We start from the raw sequence: 20,042 nt of genomic DNA on the forward strand, positions 1-20,042 counted from the left end.
TAGGGAAGGGTACAGGATAGAAAGGTATCAAAGAATATCCCAGAGCAAAACAGTATGGGTAGGTAGGAAGCCTTTTGTCACACTTCTACATTACAGTAAGCTGTATTTCTAAACAAGTTTTAGGTAAGTTACTCACATGTTTATCTGGAGCCTAGAAGACCTCCAGAGGCCATGTGTTTGCACCAGGTTCCCCAGAATTGCTCTCGCACTTGCAGGAAGAAGATTCCCTTAAATAACTTGTCTGGCCTAATCTTCCATACCCAGTCAGGGCAGGTGTTATTGGATGCTGACCAATCAATTTGAAAAGCATCCTACGTGCTTCAGCCCCTGCACTATGTCATGAGGTCAGTGCTAACACAGTAGACAGTTTTGACCTCTCACCTGCCATCAGGCACGTAGGTGGAGCTGGTTGCTTAGCAACCAGAGTGATAGACACACAGGAGAGACAGGGAGGGTAAAACAGACTAGTCCCAGGGCGAGGAGGAGGCTGGAATAGGATTTCATCGTGGAAACCACCTGAGTTCTGCATTAGTAGACAGAAGGCTATGAGAGGCAGTGTTACCCAGTGCATAGAACGTGGGACTGGGACTGGGACTGCTCCTTCTGTTCCCAGCTCTGCCGCTAGCCTGCTGGGTACCCTCAGGCAAGTTTTTTGACTTGGTAGGATTTATTTCCTACTATGTGTCCGTATGGTAAGGCCTTCATTTCATTTGAGGCTTCTACTAACTACTGCAATTCAAAATCTTAACCATAATAATTTGGCTCAGAATTTTTTTATAGCTGCTGTTTCTTTCCAACTAGTGCTGTTTTTTAAAGTGGCCCAGGAATATTAAATGGAAGAAGGGCTGATTTCTTACACACAGTGCATGTAATGCTGTATTGATTTTTACAGTCCTAAATCAACCTAAGATCTACACTAGTGGACACAATTTGTAGCTCACTGCATTAACATCATACTTAGATGGGGGAAATATGAACAATAAGGATGCAGAGCTCATCATTTTTGAGCTGCCTGTCTGCTTGGAGGCTGATGATTGTTTCAGGCTGACCACCTGAAAGGCCTTTGCACGGAAATGTTCTATCGCTTGATAGATTAGTGCATATACAGTGAATCTTTTCAGGCTCCCCAGTGCCACCAGAGGGAGAAAATCTGCTAAGTCAGACCACCTAACAGATTTATTACTCAAAAAGAGCCAGTGCAAATGGAAACCTGAGCGAGAAAATTAAAATAAATGGGAAATGTTAACGTGCATGCAAATTTTGCAAAAATGAATGTTATTTCCCTTTTCATTTAACACAGTGCTATGGCACTGGTCAAGGTAATGGAGAGTTTTGTACCTTTCACTAAAGGAATGAAGGTTTTCCTTTATTCCATCTAGAAATGCAAAACCATAACTTTATGGAGTTTTTTAAAGCTATTAATTGATACTGTCACAATGGATGCTTGGATTAATTGATGTTCAACTCTCTTCAGACTACCAAAAGGCATGGGTTTTTTTTACGTGCGCACGTGCACACGCGCGCGCATGCGCGCGCGCGCACACACACACACACTATACCACTTTGTTTCCTAACCAGTCTGGTTCACTTGACAGTCCATAACACACTTACACAGTTAACCGTCATCATTATCATCTCATTACAATGACTGCAACCATGTACCCCCCACCTCCCCATGCCTGTCCCCATCGTTCACCCATCACAATCATGCAAAAAACACCTCCTTTCCCTTTACCCTCCCCTCCTTCCTATCCCACTCCCCTAAAACCCCAGTGTCTTTCAGTCCTTAGTCCCTTTCATCTTCATCACTCTCTTCTTTCCTGTTGTCCTCGTCACTCACCCCCTCTTTGCCACTGTCATCGTCATCTTCTCTGGGGGCCCCACTCCTGAACAGTCTGTGCCAGTCTCTTCTTTTTCTTTTCTTTTCTTTTGCCATCTCCCCCCAGTTGCCATCTACCGTCTTCCTGTAGTACCCTTGCAGCTCCCTTGGTCTCACTTGTTTGTGTGCCTATACATAAGCAGATTCCTGGTCTTTCACAGGGCATTTCTGAAGCAGGAAAGGAACTGGTTGAAGTGGGCTGTCCAGGTCCCTTGCTGCTTGGTTAGCTGCCTGAACACTGCCACCTCTCTGGTCAGGATTTTGACCCCATCGTAAAGAGTAAGATTACTCTCCTCCACACCTCCCTGGCAAACGGGCAGTTCCAGAGGAGGCAGTTGATTGTCTCCTCTTTCCAGCGGCAGGTTTACCTGCCTCCCTGCTCCTTTCTGTGTCTTAGTGCCCCACAAGGAGTTCTTGGTGGACTACTCAGTTCAAGTCTGTTCTTTTTGCAGGTGTTTGTGGAAGACTCACTCCCACACCGCCTCCCGCTGCCACCGGGAGTACGTCCACAGGCAACTGTTTATCCTTCGTTCTTATCACCTCCTGTACATCAGATTTCATTTAATGCCCATGAGACTTAAAAGGCCAGCTTTTTATATTGCACCTTGGGAATTTGACAAAGGGCCTTTTTCCTAAAATGCATAGCGTAGACAGTGTCAGGTTGCTTTGATTTTTATCTTCGTCCAGCTTGTTAATTTGTGCAGACAGAGGGAAAGGCCTTGAAGGCAGCAGAGGGTATGCAATCAGATTATCTGGTGATTCATTCCCTAATCAAACTTTCTTACAAAAGCTAATCAGCCCTGACACACAAAGGGTGAAGTACCTATTCTTTTGCTGTTCTTCCTTTACAAATTCCTGATTGGCACGAACCTCAGTAATGTATGGTTGTAATATTATTGTTGGTATTTTTCCTTCCCGTGGCCATTCAGCTGCCAAGTGAAAGGTCCATGCTGGATGTACAGTGTGCCCATTTTAACAACCTCCCTTAAAGCATCCCTACTGCTGTCAGAACAAGCAAAAAGTACTTGATGTTTCAAGAGTGTGAAAATTGCCTCCAGAGAAGTGACAGGTTTAAAGGGAAAGCACTATTATCCAAACCAAATTCCAGCTCTGATAACAGTCGTTACTTAATCATGATGAGACTCCTACTGTTTTTGCACAAGTTTTTATTTCAATAATGTCAAGGTTTGCACTTTTTTTCATTTTAAATCCTGTTTTAAATCTCATGGCCACTGCCTTTTCAGTTAGCACTATGCAGCAGCTACTAAGCAACAGCAATCCTCAAGCACAGAAGATCCATAAATTCATTGATGTAGGGTCTCTCTAAATCAATGTGCTGCTGTCTTGTTTGTTTGGCAGCAAGAGACTGGAGCAATATAACACCAAAGAGGTATGAACGTTCCCCATTCATCTTAATAGGCTATTACCTTGAAAGTCCAGTTTTGAACATTGAAATGGGACATAGCCTCAAGGCCTTTTTATTGCTGGAGACTTCTGAATAGGACCAAGAAAAAAACATCATGAAAATGATAAAATTGTGAATGTTGCAGTTTTGACAATGCAACTTGATTGCCTTACTGCCTGTTCACTGTTGCGGAAATGCTTAATAATGACTATCTGCATCAACAGTAATTCTAACATCAAATGTCTTACCTATCTTTCCAGCCACACGTGCAAAATATGCAGACACATCTTTATAAGAATTGACCAAGAAAATGATATGACATTTGTGTGGTTTTAGAGAAATATGAAAGGTCTGCAGCCTCAAGCACTTTTGTAGATGTACCTATGAATCAAATAAAATATGTAACTTAAATGGAGTATAGGAAAGCTTCTAATTTCTTCTTATACAGAAAAAGTGGTATCTCATATGCCATATGTGGTGACATCTGCCAGATGTTGGTTTTTTTCTTACTGGTGGCCTCCATATTACGCTTGGAAAATAAAAAAGTAGGTTTGCTAAGTAAGCTTACTAAAAAAATGGATAACGTTATCATCATTTTTTTTTTACTGCAGCATGTGTATTTTTACTTCTGGATCTTTGTGGCTTTCTGTCAGCAGCAGAATAGTTTGGCCTAGGAAATCTAGCTTCGATCAAAGACTCATGGTTCCACCTCTTATTTCGCATTATTGCTTAAGCTGATCCTTTTTTACTGTGTATATGTTTTTGTTGTTGCTAAAATCATCCAAAAGGATCAATGGAGCGAGGGAGGGGGAAGAATGACTTAATTTTGTTATTGATAATTACTTCCCTTTGCATTACTCTTTGCAGAAGTGGTTCAACTCACTCTTCCCGAAGACCAGAAGGTCGGCATTACCACAGTAACAGTCGGACTGAGCACTGTATTGACCTGCACTATCCACGGAGCCCTAAGACCCCCAATTATCTGGAAGCGAAATGGAGTCATCCTGAACTTCTTAGATTTGGAAGATATCAACGTAAGTTTTGAATTTGGGTTGCTCTGTTCTTTACAATGCATTGAATATGACTTAAAAGTAGAGGATAGTTCTAAGCAAATCTTTTATTTCATTATTATAATGGAAAATGAAAGCAAGCATCATATCCTCTTCCTCTGTAGCCTGTGTCCAGGAAGAAAAAGGGGGCTAAGTCCCACAGCTGGGAGCAGGCATCTTGTGTTTATAAGAAACTGGAACGTAGCACAAAAAGTAGTCGTGCCAAGATTTCATTCCTTCTCTAAGGCGGTAGAGTTGAACCTTATAAACTAACGCATTTAAATCATTTAGTTTAAGGGTGCTCAACCCCCAGCCTGCAGGCCGGATCCTGGCCCCAGCACTAAGTCATCCAGCCTATGGAGCTCCCCACGGGTCCATAGGGAGTGCCACGGGCTGCAGACCTGCATGTTGAATCTGGCACACGGGGCAGCACAGGGCCAGGCAGGTGCAGCACAGGTCCTGGAGCCAGGTGGAGTGTGAGTGTAGGGCTCCAGGGCCCTAACCCTGGCACGGGGGACCAGATGGCTCTGATCCTAGCACACGGGGCTGGATGGAGGTGGCATGAGGTGCTGGGACCTGTCCCAGCAGGTCGGGTCCAGTCAACATCACATGGCCCAATCCAGTGCAAAACTGATTCTGATGCATGTGGTCTGATGCATTGGGCAAAAAACTGAGCACCACGGGTGTAGTTAGTCTTTAACATACAAATCTACACTGCTTTCTGCCTGATTTAAGACTAACACATCTACCATCCTCCTTCATTCCATTTTTAAGACAGACCCATGATACAAGTGCTCCATAGATGCCACCCCTGAAAGCTCAGAGCAAACTGGCTAATTAATCTTCCTTCTTTCTCACGTCCTTGTGAAAAGGTATTTAGCAGAATTTGCAGATTTCTTGGAATCTGACAGGGCCATGCCATAAACACTTCTGCTCTGGTCTCAAACTTGCAACCTCTGGGCTGTCAACCATGTGCTTTAGTCTACCCACTCTAGAAAGCACGAGTATACTGTAGCTGTGGAATACCACCTACATGTCAATCAAATAAGAAAATAATATAGCCTCTTTTTTGTGCAGTCTAGTCTTATGTTTCAGTCTGTTTTGAATGAAATCTTTTACCACCTACTGGCTAGTTGGTGAGACAGCTGAAATTTCAGCTCGTGATACCATCCATGGATGAAGGAATGAATACTTCTCTTGACTTCCTCAGTTATATCGATGCCTAATTATAAATATGTGGGTGACTCTCTCTTGTTCTCCATGCTTTGTTACATTGACACTGTGAGTTCTAGACTACTACAGACAATGCGTGAATAATGTGATCTGCTTACTGATTTAATTAATAATATTTAATTGTAGAGAAGATGAAAACAGTCCCAAGTTCATTTCTTTTTGCATTAAAATACACAGTAAAGCAGGTTCTTTTCAGTTACAGTACAATAAAACTATTTTTATTTTTGTTCCACTCCTCTTAATTTGATATCTATTCTTTGAGTTAAGGACTGTTATATATAGTACTATGCCTCACCAAACTGTTGAGGTGGAGAAAAGCCATTGTTTTACTCTTACACTAGGAAATGAAAACTATGAGCACAGGCTGTCAGGGAATGTGACTGCTTATTTAGTTTATTTATTGACTTCAAACTGCAGGAAAATTCAGTGTGCTTGCATATGTGCCCGCTAGTTGTGGGGAACATACAAGTTGCAAGACTGTTTATTATATCAGCACAAACTGGCTACGTCCAAATTTCTTAATACTCTGCTCTTTCCATCAAAGCAAGCACTACCCTTTTCAAATTCAAGGCTTGTTGCCATCTGGAACATGACATTCAAATGACACTTGAAAGTGGCAAACATATTGCTGCAATATTACCATAGGATCATAAAGAAACTTTAATGAAGACGGGCAGGATAGCAGAACTAGCCAGAAGTCAGAATACCTGAATAGATTCTTACGGATATCCTTCTGTGAGATGAATTGATTGCCAGTCTTTGGGTACTAGCAGTAAAACTCCATGCAATATTGCCAATATAATACTACATGCAAATGTGTGGGAGTCGCACTTGTTCCTGGAAAGCAGCATGCTCAAATGCACCCAGTGTTTTCCTGAACAAATGATTATGCCTTGAGTTTTGTAAATATTCTTTTTGGATAGCCCTATTCTGACCACAGAGTTAAATGGCAAAAGTTGCATATCTCACCAAGGTTTTTTGTTTAGCTTGCAATAAAATGACCTTGGAAGTGTCATGTTAATTAGGAGCCCAGGAAGAGCCTTTGGGGGGTGATCATTCTCAATAAATATGGTCTGAGAAGGCTTGTTTGTATCCAGATCTGGAGTAAATTTAAGCCAGGTTATTAGGGTAGCCATGACGTAAAGTCATTAATTGTACTGTTGCACCCGTTCACAATATCAGTCTCCCAGATGGTTTTCAAGGTCACCAGGAGATCGATGCCAGTTCCAGTAGACTCCTAGCCAATCCGAGAGGGTTGGCAAACCTACAGGCTATAGTGATCAAAACCAAACTGAACTCAGTTTGGGTCTGAGGTTAAGCTTCCTTGAAACCCTAATATGCTGACGGATATTTCTGCCCAACATAGTGGAGATGCTATGAAATCAGCTCTTTCTTATAAGGTTTTGGCCACATCCCTTTTGGACAGATCTCTTTTAATCTTGCCTGTGAACTGGGATAGCAGGAATTTCAGCAGTTTCAATTGAAATGGACTCTAAGGGAAGGTGTTTGGGTTTGGGCCTTCAGCTTGAGTTCATATCTAATGTTTTCTATGTTCATTAGAGTGCTGAGGCATATTGTTTCAAGATCAAGACTCTCTTCCCTCCTTTTTAAATTGCATTTGATTAGTGCCATTGCAAGTGGATTCCTGTTTTGTCTAGGCAAAGATTTACAACTAAACATGGTATTGGTTCCTGATGGTAAACACGGCTTAATTTGGTAACTAGTGAAAGGAAGCATTATATCCTCATATAAAACAGAAACAATTGTACAGTTACATTTCAATGCTTCTTTCAGTCTGCCATCAAACGATCACTCGTTTTTTTTAAACCTGTCCTTGATTCATGGTTGTCATCCCCCTGGGATCTTACTGAAAAGTTTATCAAAGGGGCATTTTCAAAGACAGACATAAATGAAAAGCAATAACTGTTCTTCAGTTTTAATGCTTCGGTTTATGATCTCTTTCATCTTGTCAGATATCACATGGTATTACAGTAAACATTTTTTGCAGCAATTAAACACCACAGCATCTTATCTGCCTTCAATTAACCTTCAAAGGCTTTTACTCTTACTTATACTCCACCATCATCTGTATTATCTCGTCTTGTTACTCGTGATGTCACACATTAGGTTTGGGGGGGTATGACCTTTCTGTCTCAACTCTTCACCAAGAATAATCTAACAGACCAGGAGTGGGAGGCTGTATGTTTCAAACGCTTGACAGGAGGAGGATATCCGAGGTATACATAGAGTAGTTACTGCTTGAAAGTTGTTGTGTACCAATAGATGTTAGCCCGTAATTATTATCTATTTCCTGATCTAAATAAAGCAGGGGAACTGTGTTACTGCCTGTGAGGGTAGGCCCATCCATCAATACTGGAAAATCAGATCCTTCCATGTGGGTGAACACAAGTCTGCAATGATTCTCAACCCAATTTGAGGCAGTGTTAGGATGTGAAGCATTACTCTTCAGGGCTGCTTAGCTCCAGAAATGTTGTACAGGAATTTATCACTGCTAAGCTGTTCGGTGAAACAAAACACATGATATACTGACGTTGATCACTTTATCAGCGATTTGGACGACGGGGTGAAAAGCACCCAGTTTAAATTTGCTGTTGATACCAAAATTTGGGGTGAGGTGAGCACGCTAGTAGGGAGGGAAAGACTGCAGCAAGACTTGGATAGGGTTGAAGGGGTGGGCTAGCAAAAACAGGATGTGCTTCAATACTGACAAGTGCAGAGTGCTACACTTGGGCAGTGGTAACCAGCAGCACACTTATAGGATGGGAAACACACTCCTTGAAAGCACAGAAGCAGAAAGGGATCTTGGAGTCATTATTGACTCCAAGATGAACATGAGCTGACAATGCGAGTTCACGGTTGGCAGGGCTAACCTCACCTTGTCGTGCATCCACAGGTGCATCTCTAGCAGGGCCAAGGAGGTGATCCTCCCCCTCTATGCGATGCTGGTCAGGCCACAGCCGGGGTACTGCGTCCAGTTCTGTGCGCCCCACTTCAGGAAGGATGTGGACAACATGGAGAGGGTCCAGAGGAGGGCCACCCGCATGATCCGGGGACAGCAGGGCAGACCCTACAATGAGAGACTGCGGGACCTGAACCTGTTCAGCCTTCACAAGAGAAGGCTGAGGGGGGACCTGGTGACCTTCTATAAACCCACTAGGGGGGACCAGAAGGGTTTGGGAGAGACCTTGTTTCCCCGAGCATCCCCTGGCATAACAAGGAATAACGGCCACAAGTGGTTGGAGAGTAGGTCTAGATTAGACATCCGTAAGAACTACTTCACGGTCAGGGCGGCTAGGATCTGGAACCAACTTCCAAGAGAGGTGGTGCTGGCTCGACCCTGCGGGTCTTTAAGAGGAGGCTTGATGCCTACCTGGCTGGAGTCATTTGAGCCCAGTTTTTTCTCCTGCCCTGGCAGGGGGTCGGACTTGAAGATCTACAAGGTCCCTGCCGACCCTACTTCTATGATGTTCCTAGCAATATGGAAGCTCAGCGTGACATGATGATATTGCATCTTGTTACGAGTACATGTGTATTCTTTAGGTGAATGCATACAGCATTAGTAGCACATGGGACTGTAAGGGTTTTTCCTGAGGTTTGCGGTGCCGGTAGCAGTCCTTCCAAATATTTGTGCACCATTTCTCCAGTTGGATTTAAATGCTGACTACAATGCTTTCTGTTGCCTCTAGTGATTACATGGGTGTTGGCTGTAAATGTATTGGTCTAAGGACATAGGAAGACAAGGTTTTTTGGGTAAATGTCAAGCATAGGGACGCTCCCTATGCCTGAAGAAGGGTGTTTGTGCCCCAAAACTTGCAAAGAACAATTTTTCCAACTATTTAGTTGGGTAAATAAATATTTACCCAAATAATTGTGTCTGTCTAGTGATTACAGAAATTCACATGACTCAATGATCTACTTAGAGGCATTGGAAAAAGCAGGCAAAGGCAGTATGCTTCTTAATATACTTGAAGTCAGTTAATTAAATTACTTCAGTTTTCCTTTAGTATGCCTCAAGCAGAAACTCAATTGCATTTCTACTTTTCACAATAAGGTTAGCAATTTGGCTAATTGGAAGTGCAACAGGAGATTAATTGTACCTTTTTAACTTCAAGGAAATCCGCCCTGCTTCTGGCTCAGTCATAATCACAAGCAAACCTACAGGATATTTATGCACTTAGAAAAATCCTCACATTATATTTCAATTAAACTCTTCCTCTTCTACATACTAATGATTAGATAGGGAATCAGATCAAAATATAAATTGAAATCTGAGTGATAATAAGAATCTCCCTAAGAAGATTTGAGTTCAGAACTAGGAATGTTCTGTGACTATTTCTGTTGCATTTTACTGCTTGGTCCAATCTCTTGATAAATGTATTGAGAGAAGACGGAAGTATGTTCTAAATTAAAATGAGGATTGACAAAGACAGACAACAAAAGACTGGATAATCTTGACTTTAAGCAGGAATTAAAACCTGAAGATTAAAATGCCTCATTGTTTATATGCCTTCTTTCTTTATTATTTTTATGAGGCATCTTGACTGGCAACAAAATATTAATCGCTTTTCACTGCTCTTTTAATGATAAGCTTTCATAAGCAACACAATAATAATTTGTTTTATCTGTTAAGAACTCTGTTAATGAATTCAGTCATATAGCTATTACAAAAAATGCCATCTTAATGACACGTGTAATTAAACCTTTTTTCTTCCAAACATTTAAGATTGCTTTTAGCACCAAAATAATATTTAACCATAAGAAGTGCATTCATAGCTATATTTAAAAGACATTTTAGCAGGTTTCTCAGAAATAATTTTTTAAAATTTTATTTTCTAAGCACAGCTAAGACTTATAAGCATTAGATAGAGATAATAGGACGTCAGATTATAATGAATTAAATGATCGAAGTATGTCCTTTTTCAAAATTATGCGCTTGTGCTCTCCAAGAACAATTAGAGCATTCGCCAATATATTTAATTAGGAAAACACTCATAAATCCAAAATACACTAAATCAAGTAACAGAAGGAAATATATTTATCCTACCTCTTAACCGGTTTTATATCGCTCTGCATATAGCATTGGGGCATGGAATGGCTTTATACTCTTTCCTTCCATTATAAATTTATAAAATTAGTGTCTGTGTCTTCCAGAAATTGGTGCAAGGGGTTAGAAATTTGCAAAAATATGCAAAAAGTAGGGCTAGAAATTTGACCAAAACAAAGCCAATGCACTGCCGAATCCAAGAAGACGAGAACTTGCTTGCTTGCCAAGTATAGCATGGACAACTAACAGACAAATTCATAGGTGTCTTACATTATTCATTTCACATTAATCTGGACAGTTTAGTTCAAATCTGCATTAGTCATTGCTCCAAAAATATGTTTTTCATTATACATCATTAAAAAAGGTGTTTTCCTTCCCACTGATGCTACATAGTATGAAATTTACTGACTGTGTCAGGATTTGATTTAGGGACAAATGCAAACCCCCAAAGTCAATTGCTTCTTTATTGAAGACACACTAGGGAATTAAATGCAGGGAAGCATGAGTACTTTGCAACTGGTTTATGGCTTGATTTCCCACTTGTTTGATTAAAAAATCAATAATTTCCCTTAAAGAACATGCTCCCAGGAGTTAACAAAATGCAGCATATAATTTGTTTACTACTGCAGCTTGTGTGTGTCAATTAGTTTGTCTTGTGACAAGTACAAAAGAACCAGAATTGTCAGTAAACAGTCTACATGCTAAACTCCTCATTGTATCCCAACTTGTGTCCATTTGTAATTAAAATGTTTATTTTTATAACTTGGGGCTTAAAACAGCTTTCATTAAGAGATTGTATTTATATTCTGCTGCAAATTCTGAGAATATGATGCTATTGTGTTGGTCCTCCGCTGGCGTACCATGCACAGTACTGCATACCTTATCTCAAAACAGAGTTAGAGGGGAAGATAACAAATACGATGACGAAAGCTGAAACACTGAAAATTTTGGGACTGTTTGCTATTCAAAGAAGACGAGGGGAAGATGATAAAAATGAAACACACGCTTTCTTAGGCTAAGTGCAGACATTCAATAAGCCTGAGTTACACAGTTTTCTGTAAGCGGCATAGGTTAGATCAGTAGGAAACAGAACATACATTTGCCCTTTGGTGGAGGGGTGGGGGGGGGATCCAGGCTGCATGCACTGGTTGAGGCCAGCAGTGGGGGGCACTCCTGCGCACCTCCCACCGTGAGGTTCCCTGGGTTGCCAGAGACTGCTGAGTGCAGCCAGGTGCCCCGGCCACCCTGATTGGCTGCCAGGCATGGGTGAGCGTACCTGTTTTCCCCTGCCAGTGCAGTCATGTACAGCCTCCTGGAAAAATGCTGTATGGGGCTGTGCCTGATGGTGCGGTTCTCCTGGGCTCAGTGTCAGGCATGTGTATACATCATGGGGTGCTTTGATGGGGAGCAGGAGCACAGGTCTGGGAGAGTTGGGGGGCAGGGCCCTTTGGGCACTTGGCCGGAGCAGCCAAGTGAGGGCCGAGTGCTTGCACGCCTCCCTGCAAGGGGGGCTGGTGGAGGGATGGAGGGGCAAGGGCACCTGGGATGTCAGTGGACAACAATCTAACTTGAATCAATAGGGGAACTGATACTGAAGTTCAATGTACTAAACTAATCCAAATAGATTAAACTTGAGTACACATTGATCCAGGTCTATCTTAGACCAGATTCCACCATTTTTAGACTGGTGTATGTGTGCTGAACTTCTGTTCTGTTTTGGGTTTAGACCAGTTTCCAATCACTTTGACTGGTAAAAGTGTCATGTCTATATCTGGCCTTGGTTTTCTCTTGTGTTAGTTAAGCCTCCCAAAGGAGTTTCTGAACATTGGGATTCTTTTGGAGTCCTGGTAGCTACTGGCATGCACGTTATCTATGTAGATGTGATGAAGTTTGAATCAGAGAGAAGAGTATGTAGAGGCAGAGTGAAATGATATTCTCGCCACTAATGCTAATTGGACAACCAGTAACTATTCAGGGACCAAGAAACCAGAAACACTAAGAAAACCTTTTCAATACAGATAAAAAAGGCAGCTCTCAAGGAAGGAAACAATTTTTCCTTATGTTTTCTTTTTCTCACTAGCATCATCTAATCTGGGTGAACCTTCAGCCAGCACACTATTTTTATAACAGTATCCTTAATAGCCATTTGCAAAATTGTTCCACAAACCTGGTCTCTGGGCCTTCAGAACAGCCATTAGGCAAGGGGCAGGCAATTATTTTGGGTGGAGGGCCGCTTACTGAGTTTTGGCAAGCTATCAAGGGCCACATGACAGGCAGCCAGGAGCAGATAAATATTAATTTTCTAAATTTTTTAGGGGCCCTGCGGGCTGGTTAGAATGATCTGGTGGGCCACATCCAGCCCGCAGGCTGCATTTTGCCCACCCCTGCTCTAGCCACTCTCCTAATAAACCAGTAGCACTAGTTTCAACTCTCTGTTCCATATTTGAGAATACAGGCCCATTCTTTCATGTCTGAACACCTACAGTTAGGTGCCAAAATCCCTACTTGGCGCATGACTAGCCGACCTTTTTTTTTTAATGGATTTAGCACTTCTGGAAACCAGGCCTCTTTTTTTAGGTGCATAATTTTAGGCATTAACTTTTAAAAATTAAAGCCATAGTGTTTTACCTTAATAATTTAGCTACTGCATCAGGAGCATGTAAAGTACATTGCTTCAAGTGCTCAAAACACTTCCTGTTACATGCTGCCATTTGATATGTCAATGAAATGGTATCATGCTCATCAACTGAGAATATGGTTTATTCATAATCTCATTTTGAAGAAACAGGACCTCTGACAAAAGCATTGCACTGAAAAGCTGTTACAGCCCAAGTCAACAAAACCAGCAAACAGAAATACACAACCTCAAACAAAATACAGCAAAAGCTTTGTTATCCGGCACCCATGGGGAATAGGGGGTGCTGGATAACAAAATATGCTGGTTAACAGAGTGGCCCGAACAGGCATCTTTGCCTGTTCGGGCCACTGCTTCTCCTGCCACGTCTGCGGCATCACTGAACTTCCCACAGCATTGCCGACCCTCCTGTGGGCCCCAAGGGACAGGGAGGTGGGCCCCGCACAGCCTGCTATGCCCTGGGCCTTGGGGGCTTGGCAGTGCAGGGCCACGGGGGCTCGGTGAAACCAGAAGTGTCACAGTGGGCACTTCCAGTTTCACTTTACCTTACAAGCCAGCATCCGGTTAATAAAACATGCCAGCTTGTAAGGTGCCGGTTAACAGAGCTTTTACTGTCAAATATTTTTTGCTCTCACCTTCCAGTCTCAATAAAACAGGAAGACATTTCTTAAAGACTTGCAGCCCACTTAACAGCCAAATGGCAAGCAACAGAATTAGACCAATTCCCAGTTTTACTTGGTTCACAATTTCTCCATTTTCATCCCTTCAAGCAGTACAGAAGCCAGTTCCCTTCCCTGGCAATCAGACTTTTAATATGAGAAGACAGGTAGCAAATATCTTGCAGAATGCACATACCTTTGCATGCCTATTCAGGGACACAGTACAGATCTCAATTCATATCCATGAAGGGTTTTTTCCTTCCTAGGGACTTTACTGAGAGCTTAGTTGGGCCCCAAAGGAGTCTGTAGGATTTTTCTGTGAGTTAAGACTTCAGGTTAGGTTCTAACCAAGCAAAGCCTGAAAAACTCTGTCAGATTGCACCTTGCACCCCTGCGACGGTGCGACTTGTGATTCAATTTTCACCAACCAGCTGGAACAGCCTATGAAATCCAGGACTGCCCTGGCCAAGCTGGCATGTATGATTACCCTATTTAAGGGTCACTCTTAAGTCCATCTCCAAACAGCATAAAGTGGGTTTTGCATCATTACAAGGGAAGATCACTGCTGTGTCTGAATCTTAGGCAGATCTCCATATAGCATGGCCACCCTCATATTGCCCTGGAACAAGTGGACTAAAAGAGCCCACAGCAAGAAGGGTATGTGGTGACTTGACTTGCATAAATAAAGCACAAGGACAGGGAAAGGGACCGCTTTCAGTATTCATATTTCTATTTCTGTAAAAACCAAGATATGCACGAGTCATCTGCTGACTGGTAGAATGGGAAGTAGCATTCCCAGTGAAGCTGATATATATCTTCTCCTCCTCCCATGCTCATGCATATCCCCCTGAAGTTGGCTGATACAGGATCCATCACTACCTGCACTGATATACATTTAATAAATCTTTATTCAAATGCCTCATTTAAAGGCAAGAATTTAAAATCATTTTTAGAACACGCTGCATGCTGCCATGCACTTGCTGTCTGAATTACACTTCTTATTGGAAGATGCTGTATGAAGAGAAATCTTCCTGTTTACATTTTAATGTAGTTTCCACAGCTAAAAAATACATAAGGCATGTGTACATAACCCTTCCTAACACCCTGGCTAATGGAAATGAGGCCATTAAAATGATCTAGCTCTTAAGTCATCCAAGATACTGCAGTAATCTAGTAATGTGAATAAATTACAGGATGTTGTCTACCTTAAAGATTTTTTTCCTTTGAAGTCAAAGTTTAAGAAATTGCAATTGGTCATATAGGACCTCCCAAGAAACATAGGTCTTCACTGTCCCTAAATAATGAAGGTTAAGTGGCAAATTGAAGTGGCAAATTGATATTTATGATGTTTTCAGAATGTATAATCTTTCACACTGCCATAACAAGGATCACTGATCTTGTAATCACTTGGTGCTTTAAATGGATTATCTTCGTTCTGGTTCAGAGGCTAAAGTTAAATAGGTTGTTAGTACAAACATAAAAATATCAACAAGAGAAACAGTAGCAGTTCAGTTTGTCCTCTGAAGCCCCAGGGTGCCATGCTTAACCCCTGACGTATATAATTTTGGAAGAAACCTCCGCATGTGCAGAAGTTCAAATGTGAAGTTCTTGTGTTGGGGGAAAAAGGGTAAATATTAGATGCAATTATTTTATAGACAGATCACATCTGTACTGTAGGGATGTAGGAAATTTCGCTGGCTGTTTCATTTTGACGCTCTTTCAAATAATTTCAAACTTGTAACCGTGAAATCAAAATGAAATGAAGGGCTTCAAAACAGCCTTGAAATGAAACAATGGCAGTCAAAATGTTTCGAAAGTTTAGAAATGTTTTGAGTTTCGAAGCTCAAACTGGACTTGCCTGCAGGGAAACAGAAAGTAAGGAGAGGGAGAAGGAAGGGAGGGGAAGAAGTGGGAAGGACTGCTCTCATATTGACTGTCCAGTGTAGCTGGCCAGTGACTGTCATCCTTCCCTGAGGTCCCTTCCAATCCCCGTGCTCTGGGGGAGAGATGGAAAAATAGCATAAAAGGCAGCATTGTTTGAACTGGTCTGCGTTCTGCCTTGGGGTCTGACAGGTACTGAGCTGTATCTTCCAACAGCTCAGGAGCATTAGACAATGAAGGCTACCACTAGCATTAATGTGAATGATTTCAAAGGCTGAGGTAGAGGTTGTGGAGGCAAGCAGCTCAGCTAAGTCTGCTCCTCCTGTTGTTGTGCCTCTGCCTGCTGAGGAGGGGGAAATTGCAGCATCCACACATGCACCCACACCCCAGAAGCAAGCAGGGAGTGTGGTTTGGGATAATTCTGAGCTGGCAAATGATCCCATGTATACTATCTGCCTGCACTGCCGAGCCAAAACCAGCTGGGGCAAGGGAACAAAACACATGAGCACCACGGGGATGCTGATACATCTCTGCAGGCACCACCCCCTTGCCCTTGCTCCTCCTCAGCCTGGCACCACGTGCCCAAAGGGAAGTCCCCTTCTCACTCCAAAGCCTCCATTCCCCCCAAAGCAGAGGCAGGCCACCCTGGAACAGCGGGGGAAAGGCAAACAGAAAGTGGGGCACATTGCAAGGCAAGCAAGATCACTCAGAGCATTGGGGAGATGCTTGCCGTCCATGGCCACCCCTTCTAAGCTGAGCCGCCAGGGTTCAGGAGGGTCATGGCACTCATGGCACCATCCTACCAAGTACCTACACGCACCACCTTCAGCAGACCGCTCTGTCTCCAGTCTCTCAGGCCTGATCCTGAAAGGGAATTTACAAACCGTTTTTCACAGCTGGGCCTATGAACTTCACTTTATCAGCCTCCTAGGTAGTAAGTACAGAAACTCATGGACTCAATATACACATTGGATTTATGACACACTACAGCTCCCCAGGTACCTCTCCACTTCTACCTGCACTGGTACACCCCCTTTCCCCCTCCCACCCCAGCCTGTCCCTCACCCCCTGACACCTTCATTTCCATTTTCACTGACTGGCTTTCTTGCCTGCGTTGCATGCCAGCCTCTGACTTCTTTACTATTCCTTCCATCCAGGAAGAATGCATGCACACACCAACTGCAGGTGCTTCCTCAACCTGAGAAAGGGTTTTTCAACTGAAAGCTTGCTAAGATATATTTCTGTAACTAACTATTCAGTTGGTCTGCTAAACCATACCAGATTAGACCTAAAGAATAGGACCTTGTCTGCCAGTGCCATGTCCTTAGACCAACACCCCTAGCACCTGACTGGAAGCACACAGGACCTTGGGCACATCTAAACCCCAGGTCTGGGACTGGCAGGGAGAGGTCTCTGGCAGCTGCTGGAGAAGAAGCTCCTGCAGGAAAGGAAGGAAAGGCTCTAGTTGGTGACAGTTTGGCTGCCTGAGATGCTGCTGGTGCTACTGTGCTTCTTACTAAGTTATTACCTGTTATCATGTAAAGTGGTGGACTGGGATGAGGCTGTAGGGGAGGAGGAGATCTCATTGGGGCACACTACCATGTCATTTAGAGGCCCCAGCGCCAGTGAGGGTGTACCTTGACACACACACAGTGTCACCCATGTCACAAGTTTTGTTTCTCAGCAGCATGAGATGCAGTTTCCCAGAAAACCCTGTACCTATCTCCTTGAAAGCTGGCAGGCTTTATGGCCTCAGCAGGGCCTACCATGCTTGCAGTTTTCACCCTGCTGTGCCTTAACACACATGACATGAGTTTTGCTTGTCAGCAGCTTGAGGTGCAGTTTCTGAGAAACCCCTGCATCTATCTCCTTGAAACTTGTCAGGCTTTGTGGGCTCAGCAGAAGCTACCATTCTTGCAAGTTTAATCTGAATCAGGCAAGAAATGACAAACCTATAGGCCGTTTTGTGCTTCCCCATTATAGCCTGTAGGCAAAACATCAAAACAGCGTCAAAATAGCGAAACCATTTCAGTGAAACAAAACAAAACAGTGGTTTTGAAATGAAATGAGACTTGAAATGAAACACTATCCCATCAAAGCATTGGAATACAAGTTGAAATGGGATGGTGCTGTTTCGCACCCCCCTAATATATTATCTATATATTGTTAACTCTTGGTAACATATTGGAGAAACAGAACTATGAACACAATACAGATCTCCTAAAAATTATAAAGAAGAAAACATTTACCTGTGGAACTCACTGAGGTAAGGTATTTAAGCAAATAATTTAGAAATATTTTTAAAAATTGATTCAACTCTTAAATTGAAATTCTAGCCAATTGAAATCAATTGCAGATGCCCCACATACTTCAGTGATTTCACACACAAATGAAGGTATGCAAAATAAAAAGTCAAGGACTGTCAATCCTCAGGTTCAGCGTATAGGCTAATTATTAGTTGGATTTGCAAAAAAACCAGCTTCCATGTCATAGCAACTGCATGGCCTCTGCGAGTAGTCACATGCTTTTCTTTGGAGTATGTGGTATTCTAATTATTTAAGATATTCTGTTAGACCATTGGTATGGTAATGTCTTCATTGCACCATAGCTCCAAAAGGAATGTTCAATTGACTCTGAGAGCATCTGAAAGTCAGTGGGTATGGGTAAGCTGGCTATCATGATCTACATTATAATAGAGGTCTATAGGATAGATCTTTTTTCTGCGAGTTTAACAAAAGAAGTAGCCATAGCTTACCGATCATATCCCTCTGTTGCACTAAATCACTTGAGTAAAATAATAGAAAAAGAAAAATTAATTCTTCATCAGTTTTTCTTTGCAGTAGTTTTCTGGCATTTGCTTAGGGCTGAATATTTCTCCACTTAAATTACTAAAATGATAAGCATGTAAAACCAAGAACAAATAATTTTAATGAAGCATAAGTTCTCGGCTTGTCTCTGGAAATGAATTACTGAAAAGACCAAAGAAAGTGATGTAAGAGTCCATGACTAATTTCGTTTTTATTATTTTTATATGAATCACTCATGGATCCATTATAAAAAAGATCAGAAACATTTGATTAGTGTGGAAAAATCATTTTCAAAGTGACAGACATTATAGATTTTGCATAATAATAATCTTATTAAATGCTTGGGTACATTTAGCTTTAAAATCCTGTAAACATTATCAGATATTTCTGGGACGCTGAGGATCAACCAAAATTTAAAAAATATTTTTTTAAGAATTATCTAATAAATGTTAATCACAATATTGGTTTTTTCTGAATCCTGGAAGTATTTCTTTATACTCTAAAACACCTATAGCCAGGTATTAAACCAACCCTAATAAAATATAATCAGTGAGTTTGGAGAAACTTACTTCTAAAGGACAGAGAATGGTTCCACCTTATCCATGGCTTGAATAGTGATGTTTTGGTCTTTCTTTTATATAGGATGTTTTATATCATATGTTCGGATAGACTGAGAGGCAAGCAATACCATTAACTGAGGTTGTATGCATTGCCAGGGCTTGACATCAACCCCTTGACAGCTGCTGGTAATTACTGGTAACAGAAACACTTTATCATCATCAAATTAGAAAACTATAAGGCATCTTCCATCAGCCCTTAGGCAAGCGTTTATCAGCAGTTGAAAGCTGGAGCTAGTTAAAATCAGGGACAGGAGTAGGGTTTTGTAATCCAAGCAGGACAGTGAAATAGGGGAAGAGCATACCGAGCTTCACTAAATACATAGAGAAGCAGCCGCACTTTTACACTCCCTCTACCTGCTCTCAGGTGCCCACACAAAGTTGTACCACACCTTGAGACTGCACCCCATGAATCACCATTGTGTATTCATTCCCTTTCTCTGAGCTTCATACACTGACGCTGCAGCACATATTTTGTGCCATAATCAGTAAATATTGAATTTCACTTGAGGCAAACTGAGAGGGATTTGCAAGCAGTATATAATGTTTTACCCGTCTCTAAATGCAGCATCTCAGAGCAGACTGTATGATCAGTGATTGCTTTAGGAAGGAGGAACAGAATAAATAGATTTGAGAAACCTTGATATAGAAAGCCCCAAAACCTCTGAAATAATGGTAAAGAAATGTAAGGCAGAAAAAAAGTGTCAGTTGTCTAAAACATGCTTAATTTTATTTTAAAACTGGCTGTTCGAGGTAGTGACTTTTTTGATTCCCAAGTGTAATACCAGGCTCCGATCAATATAAAACACTCA

General features: G+C 42.0%; 1 protein-coding gene across 1 annotated transcript in view; it reads left to right on the plus strand.

The window, feature by feature from the left end:
* The window catches only part of FSTL4 (follistatin like 4), a 521,826-nt gene that overhangs the window by 433,896 nt on the left and 67,888 nt on the right, over nucleotides 1–20,042 (plus strand). Inside the window, exon 8 of the mRNA XM_090064753.1 lies at nucleotides 4,152–4,318. Within this exon, the coding sequence (XP_089920879.1) occupies nucleotides 4,152–4,318 (167 nt within the window). The remainder of the gene's footprint in view (nucleotides 1–4,151; nucleotides 4,319–20,042) is intronic.

This window comes from Crocodylus siamensis, chromosome 10 (assembly GCF_052110815.1).
Source record: "Crocodylus siamensis isolate JL-2025a chromosome 10, ASM5211081v1, whole genome shotgun sequence".
Taxonomy (NCBI): domain Eukaryota; kingdom Metazoa; phylum Chordata; order Crocodylia; family Crocodylidae; genus Crocodylus; species Crocodylus siamensis.